Here is a 25,497-nt window from a genome sequence, read left to right as displayed (position 1 = left end):
TGGCTAAAGTTTGAGCTGCCCTGAGTCTCAGGAGAAGGGCGGCATAGAAATCTAATTAATAAATAATAAATAAATAAATGGTCTAACCCTAACACCCAAGGTTGCAAGAGGGCACATCCCTAAAACTACCTTCCCCCAAATGGTCCCATATCTTTTTCTTTTCAAAACTCCGCCAGAAATGAGTCTTTGTGAGACTCATCGTACCTGCGCAGTCTCTTGGAGCAAAAAAGGAGGAAGATTTCTGGCATTTAGGATGCAGCCAAAAAGTCCCATGTCTGGGTGCTGTATCTTAAGTGCACTGCCCCCCGCCACCACCCAAAAGGTTTGTCCACTGGCTGCTTCTGCTGCTGTGCCCAGCTAGAAGGTGGCTATCAGCTCAGGTTTGATTGCCAGCTGCTTGTGCATGGCGGGATGGCTGAGGCGTTGTGGGTGTTGTTCCTGCCCTTGCTGCCGCCACCTAAGGAGTGCCAGCTGGCCTCTTGCAGGCCAAGCTCAATTGCAGGCAGGGAGCACTGGCCTTGGACAGGCCAGCCTAGCTGTGTCTCTCGGGGCTGTTCTCAGCGTGAATGCCCAGTATCTTGCTGCTGGGCATCTGGAAAGAGTAAGCAGGGCCTGTGGGACGAAGGGAGTGCAGACAAGGATCCTGCGAGGCTCCCTTCCCCAGGAATAATTCAGCTTAATCGCCATCCCATCTGATAACTCCCAAGGCAGAGGGGCTTTCCAGGCATGCCGGTGGGTGCTTCAGCCAGTCAGCACTCCGATGGGGGGACCATGGGGAGATTGGAGCAGAGAGGAGCACGGGGAATGGGGGGCTTCCAGTGACCATCACCATAGAGCAGAAAGCGCACTTGCAGAGCAGCCGCTGCCCTGGCTGGGATTTGAAATCTGAAGAGCCGGAGTTTGGGGGAGACAAAGAAAGAAAGACTTCTACTGCTTCTGCTTTTGGCTGCAGAAGTCTTCCTTTCTCCTCCTCACCCCAAACCAGCTCTTCAGCTTCCAAATCCCAGCCAGGGCAATGGCCACTCTGAGTGTATTTTCCGCTTTCCGACAACAGGAACTGGAAGTAAACAGACTCCAGTAAGATGTTCTGGCTCTGGCGGCCTTTTGAAATGTTTTTCTGCCTGTGCAGAGAGGAGGTGAGGCATGGATTGATCCTTGGACAGTACAGAAATTCTTCTCGCTGCGAGAAGTTAATTGCTCGCCCTCGCGAGAAGAGTTTCTGTATTGTTGAAGGTATTTTTTCCTTAACAGACCAGCCAAGAGACACATGGAGCTATCCAACTCCAGTAAGACACATGTCTTGTGGCCCACCCTGCCCGCCCTCTCACCTCCAAATTGCATCCCACCATAGGATGCACGTTTTACTGGAGTTGGGCAGCTCTGTGGTTTCTCTCAGCTGGTCTGTTTAGAGGAAAAAACCCTTGGACAATAAAGAAAGTCTTCTCGCTGCGAGAAATTGTTAATTACTCACTCATGAGAAGAGTTTCTGCATCATGCAAGGTTTCCCCCCCCCTAAACAGACCCTCTAAGAGAAACCATGGAGCTTCCAAACTCCAGTAAGATTTGTCTCACGCCCCGCCGCACCTGACTTGCCACCCCCAAATTGTATCCCATTGTGAGACCTGCGTCCTATCTGACACTTGTGGCTCCATCATGTTCCTCAGTGTTGTGAGCAGAGAAGCCCATTGTAAAAGAAAACTTCTTGCAAAGTTTGAGAAGTTTGATTGAACGTGCAAGAAGCTTTCTTTTACAATGGGCTTCTCTGGACACAATGCCAAGGAACGCGATGGAGCTACAAGTGTCAAGTAGGAGGCACATCTCACGGCCCAACATGTCCCACCTGCCTCAACAGTACTGTTTTATATCAAAAGCTGTATTGATGTTGTCACTACCACCAGACAAGTACGTGTGTTCTCTAACAATAAGGCCTGGATGAATAGAGAAGTACGTCTTTTATTGAGAGCTAGAAATGCTGCTTTCCATTCTGGTGATGCGCTACAGTATAGCGAGGCAAGAGCTAAATTGAAAAAGGGTATCAGGGATGCTAAAGCCACATACAGACAGGATTGAACATCTTTTTGAGAATTCAGACTCGTCGGGTATGGCAAGGCCTGCGTCAAATTACGGGGCAGAGAAATAAAAATAGTCTGTCTAGCAGTAGTGATTCTTTGGCTGAGCAGCTAAATCAATTCTTTAGTCGTTTTGAGGTGGAAATAGGAACGACCATCACTCCAGCATCTACCACTGATAGTACGTCGCTGACACCTACTATTGACAGACAACCACTTTTACTGCAGATATCCGATGTGAGACACGCTTTCCAGAATGTTAATATCCGGAAGGCAGCCGGGCCTAATGGAATCACGGGACGAGTTGTTAAGAGACTGTGCTGCAGAGCTAGCTGGAGTCTTCACAGATATTTTCAATCTATCCCTGTTGCAGTGTTCTACCCCTACCTGTTTGAAGACATCTATTATAGTACCAGTCCCCAAGCAGATGGTAGTGGTGTCCCTTAATGATTATAGACCAATAGCTTTGATATCTGTTATCATGAAATGTTTTAAGAGACTGGTGTTGAACTATATTAAGGCTAGTCTTCCACCTACTTTGGATCCATACCAATTTGCATATAGGAGTAATAGATCAACTGATGATGCTGTGTCTATTGTGGTCCATACTGTATTGAATCATTTGGAACAACAGGGAACTTATGTAAGGCTGTTATTTGTGGATTATAGCTCTGCTTTTAACACTATTTTACCCAACAGGATGTTTTTTAAAATGTCTAATTTGGGTATACAGTAAACCAGAGGATTTGTTTGTGGGTAAAGGATTTTTTGACAGATAGGCCACAGTCAGTAAGGATGGGATCTCATTATTCTTCCATTCAGATACTAATCACAGGAGCCCCCCAGGGTTGTGTGCTAAGCCCTTTCCTTTATTCTTTGTATACATGTGACTGCACCCCACTGTATAACACCAATGCAATTATTAAATTTGCAGACAATATGACAGTGGTGGGGCTCATTAATAAGAACAATGAGTCTGCTTATAGAAATGAAGTACAAGGGCTGACATTATGGTGTAAAGAAAACAATCTTACACTTAACACCAAAAAAACTAAAGAACTGATAATTGACTTTAGGAGGAAGAAAGATGTATATTCACCATTGCACATAAATGGCGAGGAGGTGGAGAGGGTTGGTAGTTTCAAATTTCTGGGCACTTATATCTCAGAGGACCTCTCATGGACTATGAATGTTAATATGCTTGTGAAGAAGGCACAAAAGAGGCTGTACTTCCTGAGAATGCTCAGAAAGATAAATTTATCTCAGCATCTACTGTTGTCCTACTATCGAAGCACCATTGAGAGTGTCCTGCCATACGGCATTGGTAGCTTGGTATGGGAGCATCTCTGTAGTGAACAAAAAAGCTCTACAGAGAATTATTAAAACTGCCCAGAACATTATTGGGCTCCAGATATCCGCCCTGGACGACATCTTCACATCTCGCTGTTCTAGGAAGGTGCATACCATTCTCAAAGACTCTTCTCATCCTGCTTACAATCTTTTTGAACTGTTGCCTTCTGGCAGATGATACAGAACAACTAGAACTCGGACCACACGTTTCCTGAATAGTTTTTATCCCAGAGCTATACTCACACTTAACAACGAACTAAAGGGTCACCGTCAGTGAACTGTTGGACAGTATTACTCGGTTTGTCATGTAGATGGTTGAGTGGTTCAGGGTGGGGAATTTGTAGTGGTGGGACATTTTATTCTATTTTTATTCTATTTTTATTCTATTTTTAAATTTACCTATTCTGATTCTATGTATGGTGGAACTGGTCTCTGGGTGTCACACGACTTTCGTTGCCAATGATAATTTGTTGTTTTGACAATGACAATAAATTTATTATTATTATTATTATTATTATTATTATTATTATTATTATTAAAAAGGCATTTTTGTGAAAGTTGTCACACCACGTGGGGACTCGTCGCTGCTTCGTGGAGCAGGACTATGCAAGGCTTGTGCCACTGCATTCACGAACGGCAGCAGGATCCCAGCTGTGCCGGATGATGAAGCTTGCGGCAGTCCTGCAGTTCATGCATGCAATGGTACAACAAGTCTTGCAAAGTCCTGCTCCATGGAGTGGTTGAGGCAGGCCAGCCATTCGGCAAGCACCAAGAACAGGAAGGGGAGGCAGCGGCGATGGGACATCCAGTCTCACCCTTACCGCCTACTACACCCCCAAAATAATAAGCCCCCCCAATAATAAGGCCAAGGCTATATTCCAAAAAATATAAGCCCCCGTTTTATTTTCGGGATACACGATAAAAAAAAGAAGTTTGAACAGTTGCTAACTAAGTGGTAAGTGAGAAAGGACTGCCTTTTCTTAAATTTTAGTACTACTTTAAATATTGGAAAGATGAAGTTATGGGAAGGGAAAGAGTAAGTAAAGAAACCCCTTAAGGCACATTAATGATATGGAAATTTTGCATAAATATATGGTTGGATATTGGTATTGTGTTTTGTTATTTACATATGTTTTATCCTAAGGTGGAGAGAAATTTTTTTAAAAAATTATACCCAGAAAGGACTGCCTTTACTTTGGATTATAGTATCTCGTTGCTATGAAGTAGAGTATGGAAGTGCAAAACAATTGAAACTGAATAGTGTCCAAACCTCTGGACAAATATCAAGTAAAGCATAGAACAGCATTTCAAATATAGTTCCAGACACTGCTAAATTTGAAAGCAATATTTTGCACACTGGGGACACTGTTCCCCCACCACAAACTTGTAGTAGTCACAATTTATCCAGCTTAATAAATTATTGTGTAACTGTCTTATTTGTAATATCACGAAAAGCTCAAATGTATATGTATAGGTGTGCATAATTAATGCAGCTCTTTTATCAATTATTTTTCAGTAGGTACTTACAAACTTGAAATTATATTGAAATATTATCTAATGTTAATTTTTACCACTGTTCTTGACTTCTTATTTAGTCCCTAGAGATGCATGAAACACATCTTGATTTTTGTTTCAGCTTGCAGGTCTTCCGATCAAAACAAGGAAAGTCCTTCCCGCAAGCCTCTTCGTGCTACCACTTTGGATAGCAATGTGAGTAAGAATGGACATGTTGAATTTCGTCAGCCCCTGTCTTCTTCCAGGTGAGTTTGATTAATTTTGCCATTTTACTATTGCAGGGGTTATAGAGGCAAACTGTAAGCATAATTATTTACTGTTTTTGAAGGACTTAAATTTATTGATATGATTACTATTTCGCCTTAAAGAGATTGCATGAAATAGAGTTCTTGCTTATGCTATTGTTTGCAATTTAGAAATGAAGACAATGTTTTTACCAAATTATCAAAATACTAGTTTCGGGGTCCCCAAACTTGGCAACTTTTAAGACTTGTGGACTTCAGCTCCCAGAATGGCTGAAGAATTCTGGGAGTTGGTCCACAAGTCTTAAAGTTGCCAAGTTTGAAAATCTCTGTACTAACTGCATTCTAAAAACAGTAATCACAATTCTAAGAAAGAGGGAATAGCATTAATGGATCTTGGGAGAGAGAAAATATACTAAGTGAAATGATCCTACTTGAATCTTTGATGCTATTTTATCCTGAAATTAGATTTCCCATCCTGTGTTATATTTTCTGCCTTTTTATAGCAAAGGCTAAAGTGCTTTCCCTTCTCCTCTGGTTTGGTGGAAGCAAGTACCATATATCACATTCCCTCTATGTTCTTATCTGGAAAGAGAGGGCGCATTCTTGTTTTAGCACATCTCTTTTTGGGAAAAGAGATGTGCTTAGTAGGTCTACAATAGTATCATGATTATTAAGAAAGTTCCTATGCTGTTTCATGCTGTGAAATGGTACTGTAGGGGACTTTTTGGTTTGGCTTTTTATAGCCAAGATGCATTGGGTATCTGGCAGTGAAAATGCCAATCCATGTTTGTGAATTCTTGGAATTGAATAAAGGACAGGAATTATTATCTTGCTTAGAAATATGGCTTCAAAATTACAAGGGTTGGGTGATAGGACATTTTCAATGACAGGAGGAAAAAGATTTTATAATTATTTCACTCTTTCTCTCAAGTTCATAGTTGTTTTATGACAAACATAGGTTTATTAGAGTTTCTGTTTTTGTTTTAATGTGCTTCCGTTAGAGAGTCTAAGTGGTCACCATCTCATAAAACCTCTTGCCAATTGGAGGCCAGATCTTTGAAGTATAAAGAAGCAGGGAATAAAGCCAAAAGAAGTGGCATGATCTATGATAAAGGAGAACCAGATTTACATGGCAGAGATTTGAAAAGCCCGTCTTCTTCAGATGAAACACTTGTTCGCTATTTGAATGACCATCCAGCAATTAATGCTTTGCAAAATTCAGATGTGAATCTTACAAAATTAGAAGAAGAAAAAAGTGAAGAATCCAGAGATGAGTATACGAAAACATCTACAAATTCAGAACTAAAAGAATTACAATTGGTAGAATCTTCAGCTTCTTCTACCAGTACCTCAAGTGCCCATAGATTAGATATTTTAAAGGAGCATCAGCATGATGATAAACTGGAAAAATTAAAAGAACGAATTAGAAAACAATGGGAGTCTTCAGATGAACTGACTATCAAAGGACATAATCCTGAATATTCTGATCATCCTATAACCGTTACAGCTCCTGAAAATATAGTAACTCCTAAAATCAGAAAAGTGGCAACAGCACCCCTGGCTCCCTCCTATAAAGGTACACAATTTGTAAACAAAATGCATATGTGTGTGGGGGGGATCTCTGGGTTGAATAATAAAGTTTAAGATTTCTATTGTTCCTTTCTTGGGATCGATTACAAATCCACTTGATATTGAATGTGCTTAGATAGCAACTTCTCAGCTCCTTCCATGTAGTAGAGATTTGAAATTAAATAGAATGTCATGACTATTTTAATCTGCTAAAATTAATTTTGCTGTTCTTTTAGGTTTCAATCCATCAGAAGCCAAGATTCGTACTCCTGATGGAAAGATATGGTGTGAAGAGGAATTTCTGAACCTCAGTAGAGAGTTATGTCAAGATTTAGAATTCCAGTTGGCAGGTAAATAGCCAGAGTAATTTTGTGAATACATTGGTACCTTTACTTACAAACTTAATTCGTTCTGTGACCAAGTTCTTAAGTAGAAAAGTTTGTAAGAAGAAGCAATTTTTCCCATAGTGTAAAAGCAAATAATGCATGCAATTGGGGAAACCACAGGGAGGGTGAAGGCCCTGTTTCCTCCCAGGAGATTCCTAGAGAGGCCTCACGGAGGCTTCTCCCTGCCCTTTCCGGTTACAGTTTTGGAGGCTTGGGTTTGTAAGTGGAAAATGGTTCTTGAGAAGAGACAAAAAAAATCTTGAACACCCGGTTCTTACCTAGAAAATTTCTTAAGTAGAGGTGTTCTTAGGTAGAGGCACCACTATATTTACATTAAAAGCAGTGATATTATATATTTAAGCTACTTAACCCATAAGCCTGTAACTAATAGTTCGAAGCCCTATAAATTTAAGGAAAAAATAATAATATTGGTAACTTAATTCATACCTTGAGTTCTGATTTGAAAGTTAATAATAGTTGCTATAACACCCACCTGTAGTTTTGATGGGAGTTCGCTTGATGCACTAATTGTTTTTCAACATATTTTTCAGAAGAGGATTTGACTGCAATAAAGACACCTGCTGAAAGAAAAGAGAAAAAAGGACACAAACCAGTGCGTAAAACTCAGAAGATTGCACAAATCTCAAGTCCTTATTCTAAATCAGGTACATTGTAATTTTTTTTTGTTTAACTATTATGAGAAACCAAGAATCAGGTGGCATACAGGTTTTATGATTTTATTCATTCATTCACGGTAGTCAGTGTTGGCTTTTAAAGAAAATTGCTTCCATGTATCTGAAGGCTGCAGCCATATTCTCTCACCACCCTCATGCTTGCTTACTCTTTCCCCAAATATGATATATTAATAGCATGTGTCATATTAACCAAGCATTACAGATACATGACCCTATGCTAATCTTAAGCTTTATTGCAAGAGTGCTGTAGATTTTCTCAGTTTTGCTCTCTGTAGAAACATTGAGGGGTATAAAGAGAGACTAAGCTAATGATAAGCAAAGATTAAAAGCAAGGACAGCATTTAAAAAATGGAAGAAATTTAAAATACAAAAGTAAAAAAAAATGAATGCTAAGAAAAAAATAAAAATGCAGAGAAAAAATGGGAGAAGGGAAAAAAATAAGAAATGGCTTCTTCCTTCATCAAGACAAATACAAACAGTTTCAACAAATTATCACCTTTCAAACAAAGATTTGTAAACAATTTCAACCAAAAATCCCATAGCTCATCTTTTATCTGTTATTTACTAACAAAGCCTCGTTATTCATTCTGAATTAGCAAAAGTCCATTAAAACCTACCAGAACGAACAATATAGGTAGTCCTCAATTTACATTGTTGCTATGAATTTTTTCAGAGTTAAAATACTTTTTTTTCCATTCTGTATTAGAGGCCTCTTCTCCTTTAAAAAAATGTAAGTTCTTTCCGGTTGCCTCTCATAAGCAACTTTTAAGGTCTCTAATCATATTTTTCTCACACTTAGATTCATAATTTTTGTGTATTTTAATGGAATTTAAAAAAATATATTACAGGTAGGATTTTTAGTTTCAAAATCTTATTTCCTGTCAATCTGACAGTTTGTCCATTTGTAATTTTGCACAATCAATTTTCTCATCACCCTTTTTCTATTTATTTCTGAAAAATAATTTTTGCTTTAAATTCTTAAATATACATAGCTGACACTGACATCTCTTTCACTGACAATTGAAAGAAAATAATCCATTGTTGTCAAACCTGCCCTTCTTAAGGTTCACACTATGCAAAAAGCAAATAACAAGCCAATTCCAAAAATGATTAAGAGAGGAAATGGCCAAACTGAATGTCCATTCCAAACCATTCTCAACCGAAGTTTGGTGAGATGAGTTTCTCTCGGCTCTCAGAACTCTGACACTGCTGTTATATAGTCTCCTCATGGGGACCCTCTCTGAGGAGCATTTGAGAGTAATCCTGGTCCTCTCCTTGTTTTGGAGAGGAGTTTGGGAAGCTGATCCATTTACTGGCTCCTTTTTCTGCTGTGGTCATCTGCTCTGTTCTCTGTGGAGCTTCCCTGGAAGTCGATAGCATTAATTCAGTAAAAATCAATGAAGAAGGAACTTTGGAAGAACAGGAGAAATTTCAGATGATGCTGCCATTCTATGAATGGGTGAGATAGCAATGCTTTCCTTTTCTTGCCACTTCTATCTATGTACTTTCCTTAAAATATAGAGCAATGGTATGTTGTTCAATAAGAAATAGAAAATGTTTTATATCCTTTTTCTTGGTTTAGGTGTTGCCAACACAATAAATCCATCATCTTGGCGGAATGGACAAAGACTAGCAAATAAAATATTGGGTCCAGCGCCTAAACTAGAGAAGCCAAACACTCAGCTGTTGTCTACTGACAGGAATGAAAAAGATAAATCTATTAAATCTGGTAAATTAAATATATTTGCCTGGGGGGGGGGGTGTGGATTGTGGGAGTGTGGGAGCATTTTCATGCCAATATATTGAACAAAATGGAACTTAATTCTGAACAATTATTCTTTAGATCATATCACACACAGATCTTTAAATTACAAAATAAAAATTGGTAAATTCACTTTAAAGGCTGAATGAATACCATACAGCAGGGGCCTCTAATTCCAGACTATGGCCAGTGCATGAGCGCATGAAGCTGCATTTGCACAAGCGGCCCACACAGGTGTGATACCATCCCTTCTCCCTGGGGCTGGGGTCTGCTGCTGCATAGCGCAGAATTACTAATGTATTCCTTTTTTTAAAAGACACAAAATAATATAAATAAAAGCTATATTCTACAGCCCACATACAAACTGATTATGCTGTAAATCGCGGTGTCAAACTCGCAGCCTGTGGTCATGCACTGGCCCCGTCCACTCCCAAAAGTCACAGTACATCATGTGACGTTGCACATTTGACACCACTATGGTAAATAATTTCTTTCATACAACAAACTCTTGGGAGTGTTCAGGTTGCAAATCTGAAAACAAAATTTTTGCTCATTCTTTCATGATCAGTTTCTAAGTTGTATGTTTTCTTTTTCAGGTAATGGTTAAAAAAATTACATTGCAGTTGCATATTATTTTATTGTCCAATATTATTTCCAATCTTTTAAAAGTAATTTTTCTTTCTATATCAAAGAATGTAATTTCTGGATATGGTGTTCAAAAGATTAAAAAATAATTTCCACCTGACAATGCCCACCAAATACTGGATATTAAGATGAATATATTACTTTGAATCTTAGTTCCTTGCTAATGATAAATTCTGATCTCCCCCCCTCCTCCCCCCCCCCCCCGCTTCCCTCTAGCGCCCTCCGCTCAAATAACAGAAACTGACTGCAATATGTCTGTGGCTGTAAAACCCCTCACAGTGTGTCCTGAAGGTTTATGGAACAAAATAAGAGCAAACCTGAAGGAAAAAGATGATGCTCCTCACCATGAGGGATTGGGAGATGAACATGTAAATAAGGATTTTTTGCCAGTAGAAATCCGTGGGATTCTTGATGATCTGCAACTGGATTCTGTAGCTCAGAATTCAGAGGCAAGGAATGAAATATGTCAGAATCAGAAATTGGAACCATCTCCAAGCAAAAGAAAACCAGATAAAATTCCCATCAGTGATGACTCTCAGTTTACTTTAATAAAGAAACGGTACTATGACACAGATGAAGTACGCCAGTATATTGTGAGACAGAAGGAGGAAAGGAAGAAGAGACAAAGTGAAGAGAAAAAAGCACAAAAGGAGGCAACACAGCAAAAAAATAAAAGACTTCAGGAACTTTATAAGAAGCAAAAAGAAGCTGTTGCCAATAAAACAAAGACAACATCAACATCTGAATCAGTCACTAAACAGTTACAAGAAACTTATTCTAAATTATTAATGGAACAAACATTGCTGGAGAATCCAGGACTCTCTGTTCAAGAAATTCAGGTAGGTTGATAAGAGTAAGGGTAGTTTTTGTGTTTTTTCCATGTTTTTAAAAATGCTGTTATTTATTATTTATTGCATTTATAACATATCATTTCCTTGAGATTACCACCTCAAGGATATTAACACCTGAATATTTTTTTCTGAGATGTAAAGGTAGGATATATAATGTTAGCTAGGGTTTAGACTTTATCCCCTTAAATTTGTTATTAAAGTTGTTGAGGTAATTTAAGCTAAAAGAAACTAGTCAAAATTGTCTTTTAAACTACATGGTTGCCTAAAGATTGAATAGCATTAATAAAATGTGTAAGAATTGCGAACACTCTTCAACATATTCATCAATGACTTGGACAATGGGATAGATGGGGAACTCATCCAATTTGCAGATGACACCAAACTGGCAGGAATAGCCAACTCTCCAGAAGATAGATAGACTTGAACATTGGACGCTATCAAACAAAATGAAACTCAACGGTGAAAAAAGTAAAGTTCTACATTTAGGCAAGAAAAACGAAATGCCCAGATACGGTATATGTGGTACCCTGCTCAACAGTAGTAACTGTGAGAGGGATCTTGGAGTCCTAGTAGAACTTAAATATGAGCCAACACAGTTCTAAGGTTGCATTAACAGAGGGATAGAATCAAGGTCACGTGAAGTGTTAATACTTACCTGGCAGGGGAGATACCTTGATCATAATACCACTTTATAATACAGTACCTTGATAAGGCCACACTTGGAATACTGCGTTCAGTTTTGGTTGCCATGATGGATATTGAGACTCTGGAAAGAGTGCAGAGCAGAGCAACAAAGATGATTAGTGGACTGGAGGCTAAAACATATGAAGAATGGTTGCAGGAGCTGGGTATGTCTAGTTTTACGAAAAGAAGGACTAGGGAAGACACGATAGCAGTGTTCCAATATCTCGGGTTGGCCAAAGAAGAGGGAATGAAACTATTCTCCAAAGCACCTGAGGGCAGTGTTCCCTCTAAATTTTTTTTGGGGTGGGCGGAAAAGTATAGTGTCTGAGCGGCAGTCCCTTCGGGACTGGGCGGCACAGAAATAATAAATAAATAAACAAACAAACAAATAAATAAATAAAAAACCCACCCTGTTTTGCCTCAATTTCAAAAAAAAAATACTGTACTGTGTGTCTATAACAGTGAGCTCATAATAGGGCAACTCTATCAATATCAAAATGCCACTTAAATAGTTGAGCTAGTTTCAAACTAGATTTTGATTTTCTTTCTCTCTTCCTTACTCCCATTCTTTTTCTTTCTCTTTTCCTTCCTCTCTTTTTTCTATCTGTTTCTCTCTCTTTCTCTCTCTCTCCTTCCCTCTCACTCTTTCCCTCTCGGCTTCTGGGCAGGTTTGAAAAACTCTGAGTTGATGATGATTTTTAAGTGTGCCATGGCTCACTGCTCAGCTTAGAGGGAACTATGCCTGAGGGTAAAACAAGAAGCAATGGGTGGAAACTAAACAAAGAGAGAAGCAACTTAGAACTAAGGAGAAATTTCCTGATAGTTAGAACAATTAATCAGTGGAACAGCTTGCCTCCAGAAGTTGTGAATGCTCCAACATTGGAAGTTTTTAAGAAGATGTTGGTTAACCATTTGTCTGAAGTAGTGTAGGGTTTCCTACCCAACCAGGGGGTTGGACTAGAAGACCTCCAAGGACCCTTCCAACTCGTTGTGTTGTTGTTGTTGTTGTTGTTGTTGTTGTTGTTATTGTTATTGTTATATCATTTAAAAAACCCAGACAGACATAAAGTAGATAAGAGCCCTGTATTCTTTCCTGGTGATCAACATCTGGCTAATTAATTACTTTAATTAGTGTTGAAAAGATCCATGTTCAATCAGTCATGAAGGTCATGGGAAAATATAGCTCATGCTCCAGTATACATTATTGATTCAGTTTGCCCTTATTTTATTAAAAAACGTTGAATTTTTCTTCCCAGTCCAAACCTGGATATCAACCATCAGGAGAATCTGATAAAGAGAACAAGGTTCAAGAGCGTCCTGTTAGTACATCATCCAGTAGCGATATGTCTCTCTCTGATCCTCCTCATCCTCTTGTAAGGTAAGAAAGTAAGAATGCATTCAGGGCTAGGAAAGTGGAACAGACTAAATATCAGAAATAATGATTTTATATATGATTTAGCTATACAGCTTTTATAGAGGCTGAGAATATTGAAATATTTCCTAAATCTTTTGAAAATATATGTATTAAAATTCAAAGCTCACAAAATTCTTAAATATGCACTTCATGAGTCATTAGAAGTGAAGAATAACTCCTTCTGTATATTCAAAGCTATGTCTGTACCAAGTTTCTTCAGGAATGCAAATGAAAGATGCAAGATTATATTGTACGAAGAATTCAAATTCACTTTAAAACATTCAAATTTGGGACCAATAATAAGTTTAATGTTTATCTAGCGTACTGTTGTTAAACTGTATTCAAATGTCAAGTTCATGTATACAATGTTAATTATCTTGTTGGTAGATGGTGTGTTTAGTTAGTTGGGGCAGGAAGGCTGGAGAGAAAAACAAGAACCCAATAATCCACGTCTATTTGAGAGTCTTTGCAGTTGGGGTGGGCTATTTATATCTCTCAAAACTCTATTCCAAAGACCCTTAAACTATAATACCAAATATCAGTTTCCCATCATTTTTAGATAAGTGAAAGATAGAGTATCAATAAAAACCAAATCCAGGAACTTCCTTGCCAAAAGAACAACTGATCAACAATCTACATAATTTTCATTGCCCCCTTCACTGACATCATTCCTCCAAAATACCTGTACCCTTGGCCACCAGAGGTTTATCAATTCTTAGTACAGGATGGTTATTTTATAATTAAATGTCTAAACTTGATTGCTGTAAACTGACAATTCAATGGATTATTTACAGGGATAATACACCGGAGCCTTTAAGGATTCATCCAGAGAAGAGGAGTTCAGTAGCACAGATTCCTTGCCCAAAATCTGTTTTGAATGGAGCTTTTTTCTCTCAGCTTTTATCTTTGGATACTATGGGTATCTTGCAAAATGATTTTGAATTTGTAACATCAAGCAGAAGGAGCCATAACACAGCTATGGGATCCATGTCTTCAAGTCCTCAGCCATTTATGTCATCTACTGTACAACCCACCATTAATCATTATAAACATAAATTGGACCGAATTGAAGCCCTAAAGGCAACTGCAGCCTCTCTTTCAAATAGAATTGAAAGTGAAGCCAAAAGATTAGCTGGGGCTGGCATTAACTATGAAGAAGTATGGGATACTGAACATGATTTGTTGCAAAGGGATCAAGGTGATACCGGTTGGGCAAAAGCCAGCAGCCCTCCTGTGAGAGGAGATGATGTCTTTACAGCTAGGCTTCAACAAATGTTGGTAACCTGCAATTCACATACAACTTTTGATAATAATCTTCCTGGAATGGAAAATTTTAATGAGTTTAAAAAGCTTCCAGAGTCTATTAGTCCTCAAACAGGTGCTCTCGGTCTTCCAGGCAATAATACATCTGAAGGAATATTAGGAAATCTGTCTCAAAAGCAAACATGCTCTGCTGGGCCTGAAAATAAACCTGAAGTTCTGAATGATAGTGGCGGTTCCATAAGTGAAGGTCTACTCAGCGATGGTCTTCTCTCTGAGGAAGAAGGTGAAAGGCCTAATAATCCATCTCTGAAGATTGCTGATGCATTAAACGAAAAAGAGTTCTGTGTTGGTGATAAAACTGGTTTTGAACCCATAAAAGAATTTCAGAAGGAGGCAGAAAATTATTTACCTATTTTCACACAAATTAGGAATGGTCCAAAACCATGGGAAGAACTTGTTAAGGGAAGTCCACATAGCGTGATCAACATCTTTACAAAATCTTTTCAGTTCTGCGGGAAAGGTGAGCAAACACAAACCTTTTGATTTCTCTGATATTTTGTTAGGTAGATAATTAAATGAATATTTCTTGAAATCCCGTGTTCTATATGTATTACCTCAGCATAGTTTTGCTGGTATCGATATCTGCTTATATGTACAACATTTTAAATTAGTTTTGGAAATGTCGGCTGCTATCCTTTTTGGCAGTGAAGTCAGTCATTCGTTAAAAAGTTCCACCTCTTTGCGTTGCTAGGGTAAGAATATTATTTCTTAGTTCTACTGTATGTATAGCCATTTAGAATTTTCCAAGTGTTTTTGTATGATTGATCTTTGGGTCATGATCATTTTACCTATTTGCATACTCTGTGTTAAACTTTTGTTGAAATGTAAATTCTTCTGAAATACTGACTGTATTTCATTTTCACTTTCCTCCAGGATCTGAAGAATATGCAGGACAGGGTTCATCAACACATCGGTCTTTACTTTCTGCCTTGAGCTCTCCAAATAGTATTGCTTCCTATGAGGATGATTTCATTTCATCACAAGGTAGTGGTACATCAATGGACAAAAAGTCTACACCTGAGCACAGGTATATATTTTTCAAATGGGTGATGAAGCTATAAAATAAGAGGTGAAAAATGATTTTCATTGAATTATATGTGGTTATATATAGAATTGTATAATAGTTAATGTCTCAATAGTCTTAGCTGAGTATTCTTTATTGATACAAATTATTTTTATTATTTATTGGATTTACCGTATATCGCTACCATTTCACCCATGGTGCATTTTAAAAAAGGAATGGTTGTGTACGGAGAACACAAAGCTGATCATCTAACCTGACTCTTGCTCTAATAAATATGCAGAGACAGAAGCAGGACGATGATGCTAGGAGGATATTGTAAGAAGAGTCTTTTATAAACACAAAGCAACAGGTTAGAATGAAAAGAGGTGATGGATTGTGATTGCTATTCTAGTATAGTTAAACTGGGAGAAGAACCAAAAGCAACTTACAGCCTGCTAGTGTTTTGTAAGATGTCAGGAAAAAGAGAAAGTTCATCCTTGTTATTGAACCATTACTTTTAAATTTTAGTGTAAATTTCTAATGCATACAATTAATACTTTTTAATACTTTTTATTAAGTTCAATTGAATATAAATTAACTTTAACAAATGAAAATAACTGGTACATTTATTTCTTATTAAACTCTAACCCCAATTATTACTTTTATTCATGGTGGGAGTTACATAAATTAACTTACCATTTTAGAGCGTTACAGTATCAAAGAGTTTGAAAATCCCTATATAAAGGAATCAATTAGCCATAATTAGGTTTATTCACAAAAACTAGATGAATTTCACTGTAGTATGATGGATAGAGATAAAAAATATTGACGATGTGTAATTCATGCTTGTATTGGCAGCGCCACAAGTAGCATCAGCCTGAAAGGAGAGCTTGCCAGTAAAAAATTGCCTTATGAACACCAAACTTTGGAATTAAACCATCACTCCTCAGGACCACCATCTTCAGGGTCTTCTCATGCATCCGCATCTTCTAAGACAAGAGGAAGAAAAAAAAGTAAGAGCTTTTCAGCTGCTACTTTATTACAAACATAAGTTTTGCTGTCTAGTTCAGCAGTTCATCACAATATACATAGATCTAAAAGACTTTCAGGCCAGTATCAATTATAAAGATTAATTTAAGTAAAATATCAAGGGACCTTAACAAGGTAAGTTTAATATTTGGTTAAGAATCTTACCACATTTCAAATATCCAACTTCACAGATTTTGAATAAAATTGGGAAGTGATGGCAATTATTACAATTATAAGCAATTGGGGGAAACATTATTCAGTTACTAATTTTTGTTTCTAATGTTAGTACCATTATATAATATCAGGAATTTTGTAAAATGCATATTTCACTCTTTTGTTCATTGCTGTATGAAGAGTTTTATCATGACTTGAACCATAATACAGTACAAATACAAGTACAGTGTTCCCTCGATTTTCACGGGGGATGCGTTCTGAGACTGCCCGCGAAAGTCGAATTTCCGCGAAGTAGAGATGTGGAAGTAAATACATCATTTTTGGCTATGGACAGTATCACAAAGCATCCCTTAACACTTTAAACCCCTAAATTACCATTTCCCATTCCCTTAACAACCATTTACTCACCATTATTACTGGTACTCACCATTGAATAAGACACTTAGTGATCCTGATATTTATAAACATAATTATTTATTAACAATTATTATTATTATTTGTTATTTATTTGCAAAAAATATTAGTTTGGTGATGATGTATGATGTCATCAGGCGGGAAAAACCGTGATATAGGAAAAAAGCCACGAAGTATTTTTTTATTAATATTTTTTGAAAAACCGTGGTATAGGCTATTCACGAAGTTTGAACCCGCGAAAATCGAGGGAACACTGTAGTTCTCAACATAGGACAATTCATTCAGCAATCTTTCAAAGTTATCATGGGGCTGAACAAAGAATCATCTGATCCATTCCCCAAGTTATGGCTGTTGTATCAGCCACATGATCAAACTGCAGGCACTTGACAACTCACCTGTACTTACAGCTGCAAGAGTGCTGCACCTCCCTCCACTCACCTGTCCCCCATCCCCCCACCTATGCTTCTTGGCCCCCTTGCACCTCACAGTTCCAACTGACCTTTTCTGCCATCTTCTTGCTTCTGCTTCTTCTCATGAAATATGCCTGGTCTGGTTTGCGGGCCATATGAATCTGGCTTTGTGCTGCAAAAAAAAAAGGGGAGGGGGAAACAGAACATTCCCTTCCTGAGGCAGAGAAGGTCAAAGCATTCTTTGTTGTCATTTTCCTGCGCCTTATGGGGAGGGCTTTGTGATGCAAAAAAAAGGGGGGGGGACAGAACATTCCCTTCCTGAGGCAGAGAAGGTCAAAGCATTCTTTGTTGTCATTTTCCTGCGCCTTATGGGGAGGGCTTTGTGATGCAAAAAAAAAGGGGGGGGACAGAACATTCCCTTCCTGAGGCAGAGAAGGTCAAAGCATTCTTTGTTGTCATTTTCCTGCGCCTTATGGGGAGGGCTTTGTGATGCAAAAAAAAGGGGGGGGGACAGAACATTCCCTTCCTGAGGCAGAGAAGGTCAAAGCATTCTTTGTTGTCATTTTCCTGCGCCTTATGGGGAGGGCTTTGTGATGCAAAAAAAAAAGGGGGGGGGACAGAACATTCCCTTCCTGAGGCAGAGAAGGTCAAAGCATTCTTTGTTGTCATTTTCCTGCGCCTTATGGGGAGGGCTTTGTGATGCAAAAAAAAAAAAGCAAGAAGCCAACCCATATGGCCGAGGAGCATGTTGAGGGACGGATTTTTAATGAGTCCTCGGCAGGCAGGAATCAAAATAAAAACAAACTTTATTTAGAAAGTAAAAAGGAGTACATTGTGCCAGGAGCGGCACTTTATCAAGCAGCCTAAATCGTGGCTGAACAGAATGGAATAGATTGGAATGTGCCTGCTTACGTAAGCAGGCGGATGTGACATGTGGGAAAGGATAAGAATTGTGGGAGTGATGTAAGAGGGGGTGTGATCAGAGGGAAAACACACATTAACTCTTTAACTCCTGAATGTCTCTGTTGGCTGGCAATTCTCAGCGTGGCAGAGCATGCTACCAAAATAATATTTTGCCATGCTCTGGCTCCTTCAAGTTGCTTTGTGCTTTTTTCCCCTATTGCACAAATCAGCCCCATATGGTGCAACAGCTAAGCTGGGCACACCTCATCAGCAGCAGGAGAAAGAAAATGGCAGCGAAACACAACACGGCAGGGGTCTTGGAGTGTAGGATGCAGCAACTGGGTTGGTTATGATTGTAGCTTCCCAGGGCATGGCAAGAAGCCCCCAAAACACATATCCCTGGGGCTGTTTGGCCCTCCACAAGGCAGATTGCTAGGGGGAGGGGAGGGGCAAAACAGCAGAGATTGGGAAAAGTAGCTGGGGGGGGGGGGTCCCTTACTTTATTGAGGCTCAGGGTTGGAAGGGATCAAGCCCAGCATAGCTTGGATTAAGGTGGGTTCTTGGCTAGTGACTGGTAAAATTTGCTTATTGATGACCGCAGGGATTACTGTGATTGTGGCCACTAAGTGATGTTGTCTCACAGTGGTTGTTTTACGACTATAATTCTTAGCAACTAAAAATCCAATCTCAGTTGTGTTTGTAAGTCAAGGACTACTTATAAATGTAGATAGTGGCATTATTTCTTTCAGATTTTCTTTTTCTTGCCAAATATTGCTGTTCTCCCCTAGCAATTATAAAAAAATCTAATCTCTGCTCTGTGTACTCAGAAATCACTTATTTTACGATAAAATCCAACTCTTTATTTGAACACAAGCACACATAATGAAACACAAGTTTTAAAAGAAGAAAAAGAATAAATTATCTGTCTCTTTAGAGCTACTGTAATCTATGTGGAGGAAAAATGCCAACAACTCGCCCTTATTTGCATTCCTTAGATTAAAGTCCATTCATTATTTAAGCATATACATTTGCTCACTGAAAGCTTCCCAGCACAGCATCCAACAGAGAGTGTCTTATTGAAGCAGAAATCATGATTTTTAAGCCTTGTTCAATCACACCTCCCAGCCTCACATCTCCATTGAACAACATTGAATCTCCACACCCCATTTCCCACAATCCTTTGCCTTTATACTGCCTGGAAGTGACATCACACCTCAAAACGGCTAAGGCTGTAAGCTAATACCTTTTACTATGTGTTGTGGTTAGCTCTGGCCCAGCTCCTGCTCCAAGGAATGTGCAGGTGGATATGGGGGAGACATCCACATGCCACAGGCCTGTTTTGCTCCCGATAGAATCTGCCAATGAAGCCTCCTCTGACCAAGGAAGCATGAGTGACAGGGAAGAGGGAAGTTTGGTAGACAGCCCAAGAGGAGATCAATCATCTGTATCATCCTTGGATTCTGAACAAGAATTAATGACATATCCACGCATGCATAGAGTGATGCATAGGAAACAACAGCGGAAGGATTATTACAAGACAAAATGAGGCCACATGTGGTTGGGTGGGGCTCCAGTAATTAGGGCTGCTGCTATAAATAGCAGCGTGTGGGTTTGGCCGTTGTGAAAGAGTATCTGGTCGCAGTTCTTCAGGAATCATGTGTTGCTGTTTTCTGGACTTTGTTGATTTTTCACGCCTTTGAAACCAAAGCAGAGCAATGTGTGTGTGTGTGTGTGTGTGTCTCACTTTGTTGGAAGAAGAAGGGGTGTGAAGTTTCTTCACAGCTGCTAGCTAAGTACTTACTGACTGCTTAAGGGAAATTGTACAGACTACCCGGTTGTTTTGGGATGAGTGCTCTTTGCAATACAAAAAGAGTGCTTAGTTTATTTTGAATTTGAATTTTCAAACGTGTGTGTGTCTGAAATTTGTACCCTTGAATTTTCGGGAGGCTCCTACCAGAGAGCCTGGCAGAACACTATGTAACTCCTCTCGCCTTCTGAGCAATATTCTATAGCGAGGGTCATTCTACTGGCTTTCCACTCTCGTGTCTTCCTCATCCTCTGACTGGGACCACTCCCCCATTGTCACATCAGCTCCCTCTAGCAGTTCCTCAGGCTCATTCAATTCACTTTCTCTCTCACTCTTGCTCTCTGCTGGCAACCAGGATATCCAGAGGGGCCTAGCTCATCCTCCTCAGAATCTGACCTGACCTGAGGTGGACAAGAAGCACTCCCAACAATCTCCTCCTCCTCTCTGCTTAATTTTTATTGTTGTACTAAATAAAAACAGGTTAGACAGAGAATGATTAGTTCAAGATAGTCAAGGAGGTTTTATGAATGCAATTTAATGGGAGAGTGGCATAACTCTCAAATATATATATATATGTGTATATATATATATATATATATATATATATATATATATATATATATATACAGTGATCCCTCGATTTTCGCGATCTCAATTATCGCGAAACGCTATACCATGGTTTTTCAAAAAATATTAATTAAAAAATACTCCACGGTTTTTTTGCTATATCGCGGTTTTTCCCACCTGATGACGTCACTCTCTTCCTTCCTTTCTCATCTTTCTTTCTCTCTTTCTCTATCTTGCTTCTTCCTCTCTCACACTCTCTTCCTCCCTCTCTCATCTCTTTCCTTCTCTCTCTTTCTCTATCTCTCCCCCTCTTGCTCGCGAGCGGCGGGCGGCGGGCGGGGCGAGCGGCGGGCGGGCAGCAGCGAGGAGCCGAAGATCAGGGTTTCCCCTTTGCGTGGGCGGCGGGGAAGACCCAGGGAAGGTTTCTTCGGCCGCCCAGCAGCTGATCTGCTCGGCAGCGCGGCAGAAGCGAGGAGCCGAAGATCGGGGTTTCCCCTTTGCGTGGGCGGCGGGGAAGACCCAGGGAAGGTTTCTTCGGCCGCCCAGCAGCTGATCTGCTCGGCAGCGCTGCTGCAGGAGGACCCGTGTCCGAAAGCCGGTGAGAGGGGTGGATCGGGCGGGCGGGCAAGTGGCGAACGGCGGGCGGGCGGTAGCGGCGAGGGCGCCGGACGCGCTGGGGGGGCGGGGGCAGCGGCAGCCGACATTCAAAGCAATCTTTGTCGGCTTCCGCACTTTCATCGCTCCCCGGCTCCACCATCTGCGCATGCGCGGCCATGGAAAAAGGGTGCGCATGCGCAAATGGTGTTTTTACTTCCGCACCACTATACTGCGGAAAAGTTCGCCTGAGAACAAGGACAGAAACACCAGCCTGAAGATGACGAGTGAGACCTCATCGAAACGTCGCCAGAAATTTTCAAATCCTACACGGGAAGAAACCCGAATATACCAAGACTGTCATACCTGTACCCGTGAAAATCTACGAAAACATATATATATATATATATATATTTATATTTGTTTTCGTAGATTTTCACGGGTACAGGTATGACGGTCTTGGTATATTCGGGTTTCTTCCCGTGTAGGATTTGGAAATTTCTGGCGACGTTTCGATGAGGTCCCACTCGTCATCTTCAGGCTGGTGTTTCTGTCCTTGTTCTAGAGCGAACACTGTGTTCTAGTGTTCGCTCTAGAACAAGGACAGAAACACCAGCCTGAAGATGACTAGTGGGACCTCGTCAAAACGTCAAATCTAAAAACATTCACTGGGTTTATCAGTTGGTGGTGGAATTCTTATTTTTTGTATTCATTTTTAAACATGTTTTTCTAAAATACATTACAGGGACCGAATCAAATGGATTTCCAAATGCTTCACTTGGGGAAAAAAGCAAAGCATCCCTAGGGTCAGACTCTGGTTTGGAGCAAGCAAAACACTTACTACCTAATAATATAGTGTCTAACAGAGAACAAGAAGTGAACCCAGACTCTGACAGTACTTTAGAGGAATTATCTGGTCACTCATTAATGAGGTAAAGTACAACAACATATTACTATTATATTGATATATTTATATAGAAAGTAGGAACCAATGTTTTTAGAACATAAGTCATAATCTATATTTCCGTTCCTTATGTCAGTTTTCAAAATGGTCACATAAGTTTAATACAGCTTCCACTGAAACGTGTAGAATTCTGCATTTATTTGTTGATTGATCAGGATTTGTCCACTTGCAATTAAAAACATTTTTGAAGTTTACAACATCCATCAATACAAATGATAAATCATCCCCTGTAGAAATCATAAAATAATATAATAAAGGAAATCTAATATAACCAATGCTTAAAAGATAATATCAGCTCATACATCAAAGACTTTATGAAAATAATTCATTTTTAATAGCTTACAAAAACAACAAAATATGACAATTTGAATTTTGAAGAGAAAGCTATTTCAAATATCTCTGAATTATGACTTAGTTCAGAATAATTAGTTCTTAGAATAATTACTGAAAATAAACCCTGGTACTAGGTTCTGTTGAGTGATATGAGAGATAAAACAATTGTCAATATCAAATTGTAACTATTTCCCCTCACTTTTTTATTTATATGAATAATATGCTAAGAGCAAAACACATTTTCTAAAATTGGTCTAGTTGGGTAAAAAGCAAATTTAGATTTAACAATCTATATTTATTAAACAGTTAAACAATAATAAATGCTATTGTAATAAATACATACTAATTGTACACATACTGATCTTTGTAGTTTATTTTAGGTATGTTTTTAAAGTGAAATAATGTGAAATGGGGTGTATTTAGCCCTTTTGTGTACAGCTGTCCAATTATCTTGAAAATCAACTAATGTAGTTTCAAAGGTTTTATTCTTTTTAATATAAAACATATTGGTTGTAGAGCTGGAAACAATAGCCAAACATATTTGACATACATTTTCTCATTCTGTCCCAATGTATGAAAATATATCCTACTGATGAAAAGGCACCAATTTAGTTTGCAATTTTATTATCATTAATTCTTTTTTGAACAGAAAATACTTTTAAGGTATAATTTTAAACTGCAACTTTATACTTTTTATAAATAATTTTTGTTTGTTCAGCCTCCCAGATAAAGTTAGATCACCAAGGACCATAAGCTCTCCTCAGTCTCCAAACCTACAGAAAAAAATGGATCCTGTAGAAAATACAGCAGAAAAACATAGATCTTCCATAAATTCTTCTAGAAATGTAGCTTCTGGATCTAATCTAAATCCTGCCTTCTCTGACTTAAGTATTGGAAACAATAGGACTGGAGCCAATATTCTGAACGGTGAGCTGGCAAAGAATGGAAAAAATGTATAGAATGTGCTATATTTTATATATTTTATATAGAGGGATATGAGCATATGCATGTCGTTGTTTACTAAGTTGTGTACTGATTTTATAGGTTCCATGCGCTTCTCACCAGCTGGTCTCCAGCATCGTTTGTCTGCAGAACTTAACTACCTAAGCACTATTGAAGAGTCGGTGCACCAAATCTCTGATATAGAACGTGTGCGAGGGATATCACTTGCACAGCAGGAAAGTGTTTCTCTGGCTCTAATATTAAAGGTAAGATTAATGAACCTGAAATCCCTTCAAATACTTAGTATGTATTTTCAGTTCTTTGATCTCTTGGAAATTTCAGTTCTCAAACCTTTCATGTACAAAAAGTTTCTATTAATAACAGTAAAACATAGAAACATAGAAGACTGACTGCAGAAAAAGACCTCATGGTCCATCTAGTCTGCCCTTATACTATTTCCTGTGTTTTATCTTAGGATGGATATATGTTTATCCCAGGCATGTTTAAATTCAGTTACTGTGGATTTACCAACCAAGGATCTACTACTCTTTCAGTGAAATAATATTTCCTCACGTTGCTTTTGATCTTTCCCCCAACTAAATTCAGATTGTGTCCCCTTGTTCTTGTGTTCACTTTCCTAACCAAAAGTTGTTATTTTTTGCTTTAATTGGTTTTGGCACTCACTGTAAAGTATCTCTGCAGAGGATTAGAAGACTTACAGTCTGGGAGAATTTTATTTCAGTAGTACCCAAGTTAGACATTGATAGTTTCTAAAGCAACAAAAATTCTGGGATCTTTATTCCAATAATTGTATTTTTGAAATCTAATTTTCCTTAAAAAAGATTGTATGGTGCCCTGTTTCCTCCAAAATAAGACATCCCCTGGTAATAAGCCCAATCAGACTTTGAGTGCATGGCAGTAAGGCCAAGCGCTTATTTCAGGGTTCATAATAATATAAGATAGGGTCTTATTTTTGGGGAAAAAACAGTACAATTTTCAAATATGCCTGGCATACTAATTATATGTATGTATGCATGTATGTAAGTGTAAAATCTTTTCTGTTTTATCTTTAAAGATCAGTGGTTTCATACTGTGGATTTTTTATTTTAATTTCTATTTTGCATTTTACAACAATCCAGAGTTACTACTGTGAGATGGGCAGCTATATAAATCCAATTAATTACATAGATTATTCACTATGAAATTGGTACTAAAATGTATTAAAGCAGGAGTAGATGCTGAAATATTAAAGCAAATTATATTATAATTATTTCATTATATTTTATAATTAACATACATTACAACTACTAAATTAAAACCATTTAGAATTAACTTAATAAGCCATTACTGTTTTTAAATTATGGAAAATTGTACAACCCTTTTGCATAATTCTGTAAAAAGGAAGAATGTAAGTGAATAAACATAAAGTAAATGTTCACCTGTAGACCCAGCAGCAGAGGCATGAGAGAGATTTGGCTCTTCTAAAGCTCAAGGCAGAGCGAGAGTTGTTGGAAAATCAAAGGAATCTGGAAGAGGCAAAACAAAAAGCAGCTCAGGTAATGTAGCATTTTAAACAGCTTTTTAAAAAAAGAATCCTTTTCCATAGAGAAATGACTGGCAATGGCAGTGGATGGTAGTTCAAAATGATAAGCGGTATATTGATATATTGGAGCATTGTGTTAATGATACTTAATTAATGTGAGTTAATGCTAGTTAAAGTTAGTGAGTATTAGTGATTAGCAAAAGCATTTTTTCACAATGTGGTATATTTTTCCAGTATTTAAATGATTAGAACTTCCCTTGTTCAAGAATCAGAATTACAGCTTGATGAATTTTACTTGTTTTTGAA

At 38.5% G+C, this 25,497-nt stretch overlaps 1 protein-coding gene across 3 annotated transcripts in view; it reads left to right on the top strand.

Moving 5' to 3' along the window:
- Positions 1-25,497, top strand: part of LOC139155347 (centrosome-associated protein 350-like) — a 118,415-nt gene that overhangs the window by 36,973 nt on the left and 55,945 nt on the right. For all 3 annotated transcript variants that reach the window (XM_070730482.1, XM_070730481.1, XM_070730483.1), the window contains exons 5-18: positions 5,056-5,179; positions 6,181-6,755; positions 6,985-7,098; positions 7,686-7,799; positions 9,412-9,558; positions 10,453-11,075; positions 13,028-13,149; positions 13,980-14,968; positions 15,382-15,535; positions 16,370-16,524; positions 22,155-22,341; positions 23,425-23,633; positions 23,751-23,914; positions 25,094-25,204. In XM_070730482.1, coding sequence (XP_070586583.1) covers positions 5,056-5,179; positions 6,181-6,755; positions 6,985-7,098; positions 7,686-7,799; positions 9,412-9,558; positions 10,453-11,075; positions 13,028-13,149; positions 13,980-14,968; positions 15,382-15,535; positions 16,370-16,524; positions 22,155-22,341; positions 23,425-23,633; positions 23,751-23,914; positions 25,094-25,204 — 3,788 coding nt within the window. The remainder of the gene's footprint in view (positions 1-5,055; positions 5,180-6,180; positions 6,756-6,984; positions 7,099-7,685; positions 7,800-9,411; positions 9,559-10,452; positions 11,076-13,027; positions 13,150-13,979; positions 14,969-15,381; positions 15,536-16,369; positions 16,525-22,154; positions 22,342-23,424; positions 23,634-23,750; positions 23,915-25,093; positions 25,205-25,497) is intronic.

This window comes from Erythrolamprus reginae, unplaced genomic scaffold, assembly GCF_031021105.1.
Source record: "Erythrolamprus reginae isolate rEryReg1 unplaced genomic scaffold, rEryReg1.hap1 H_12, whole genome shotgun sequence".
Classification (NCBI taxonomy): domain Eukaryota; kingdom Metazoa; phylum Chordata; class Lepidosauria; order Squamata; family Dipsadidae; genus Erythrolamprus; species Erythrolamprus reginae.
The sequence above is the reverse complement of the archived record's forward strand: the minus strand, read 5'-3'. Positions and strand labels throughout refer to the sequence as shown.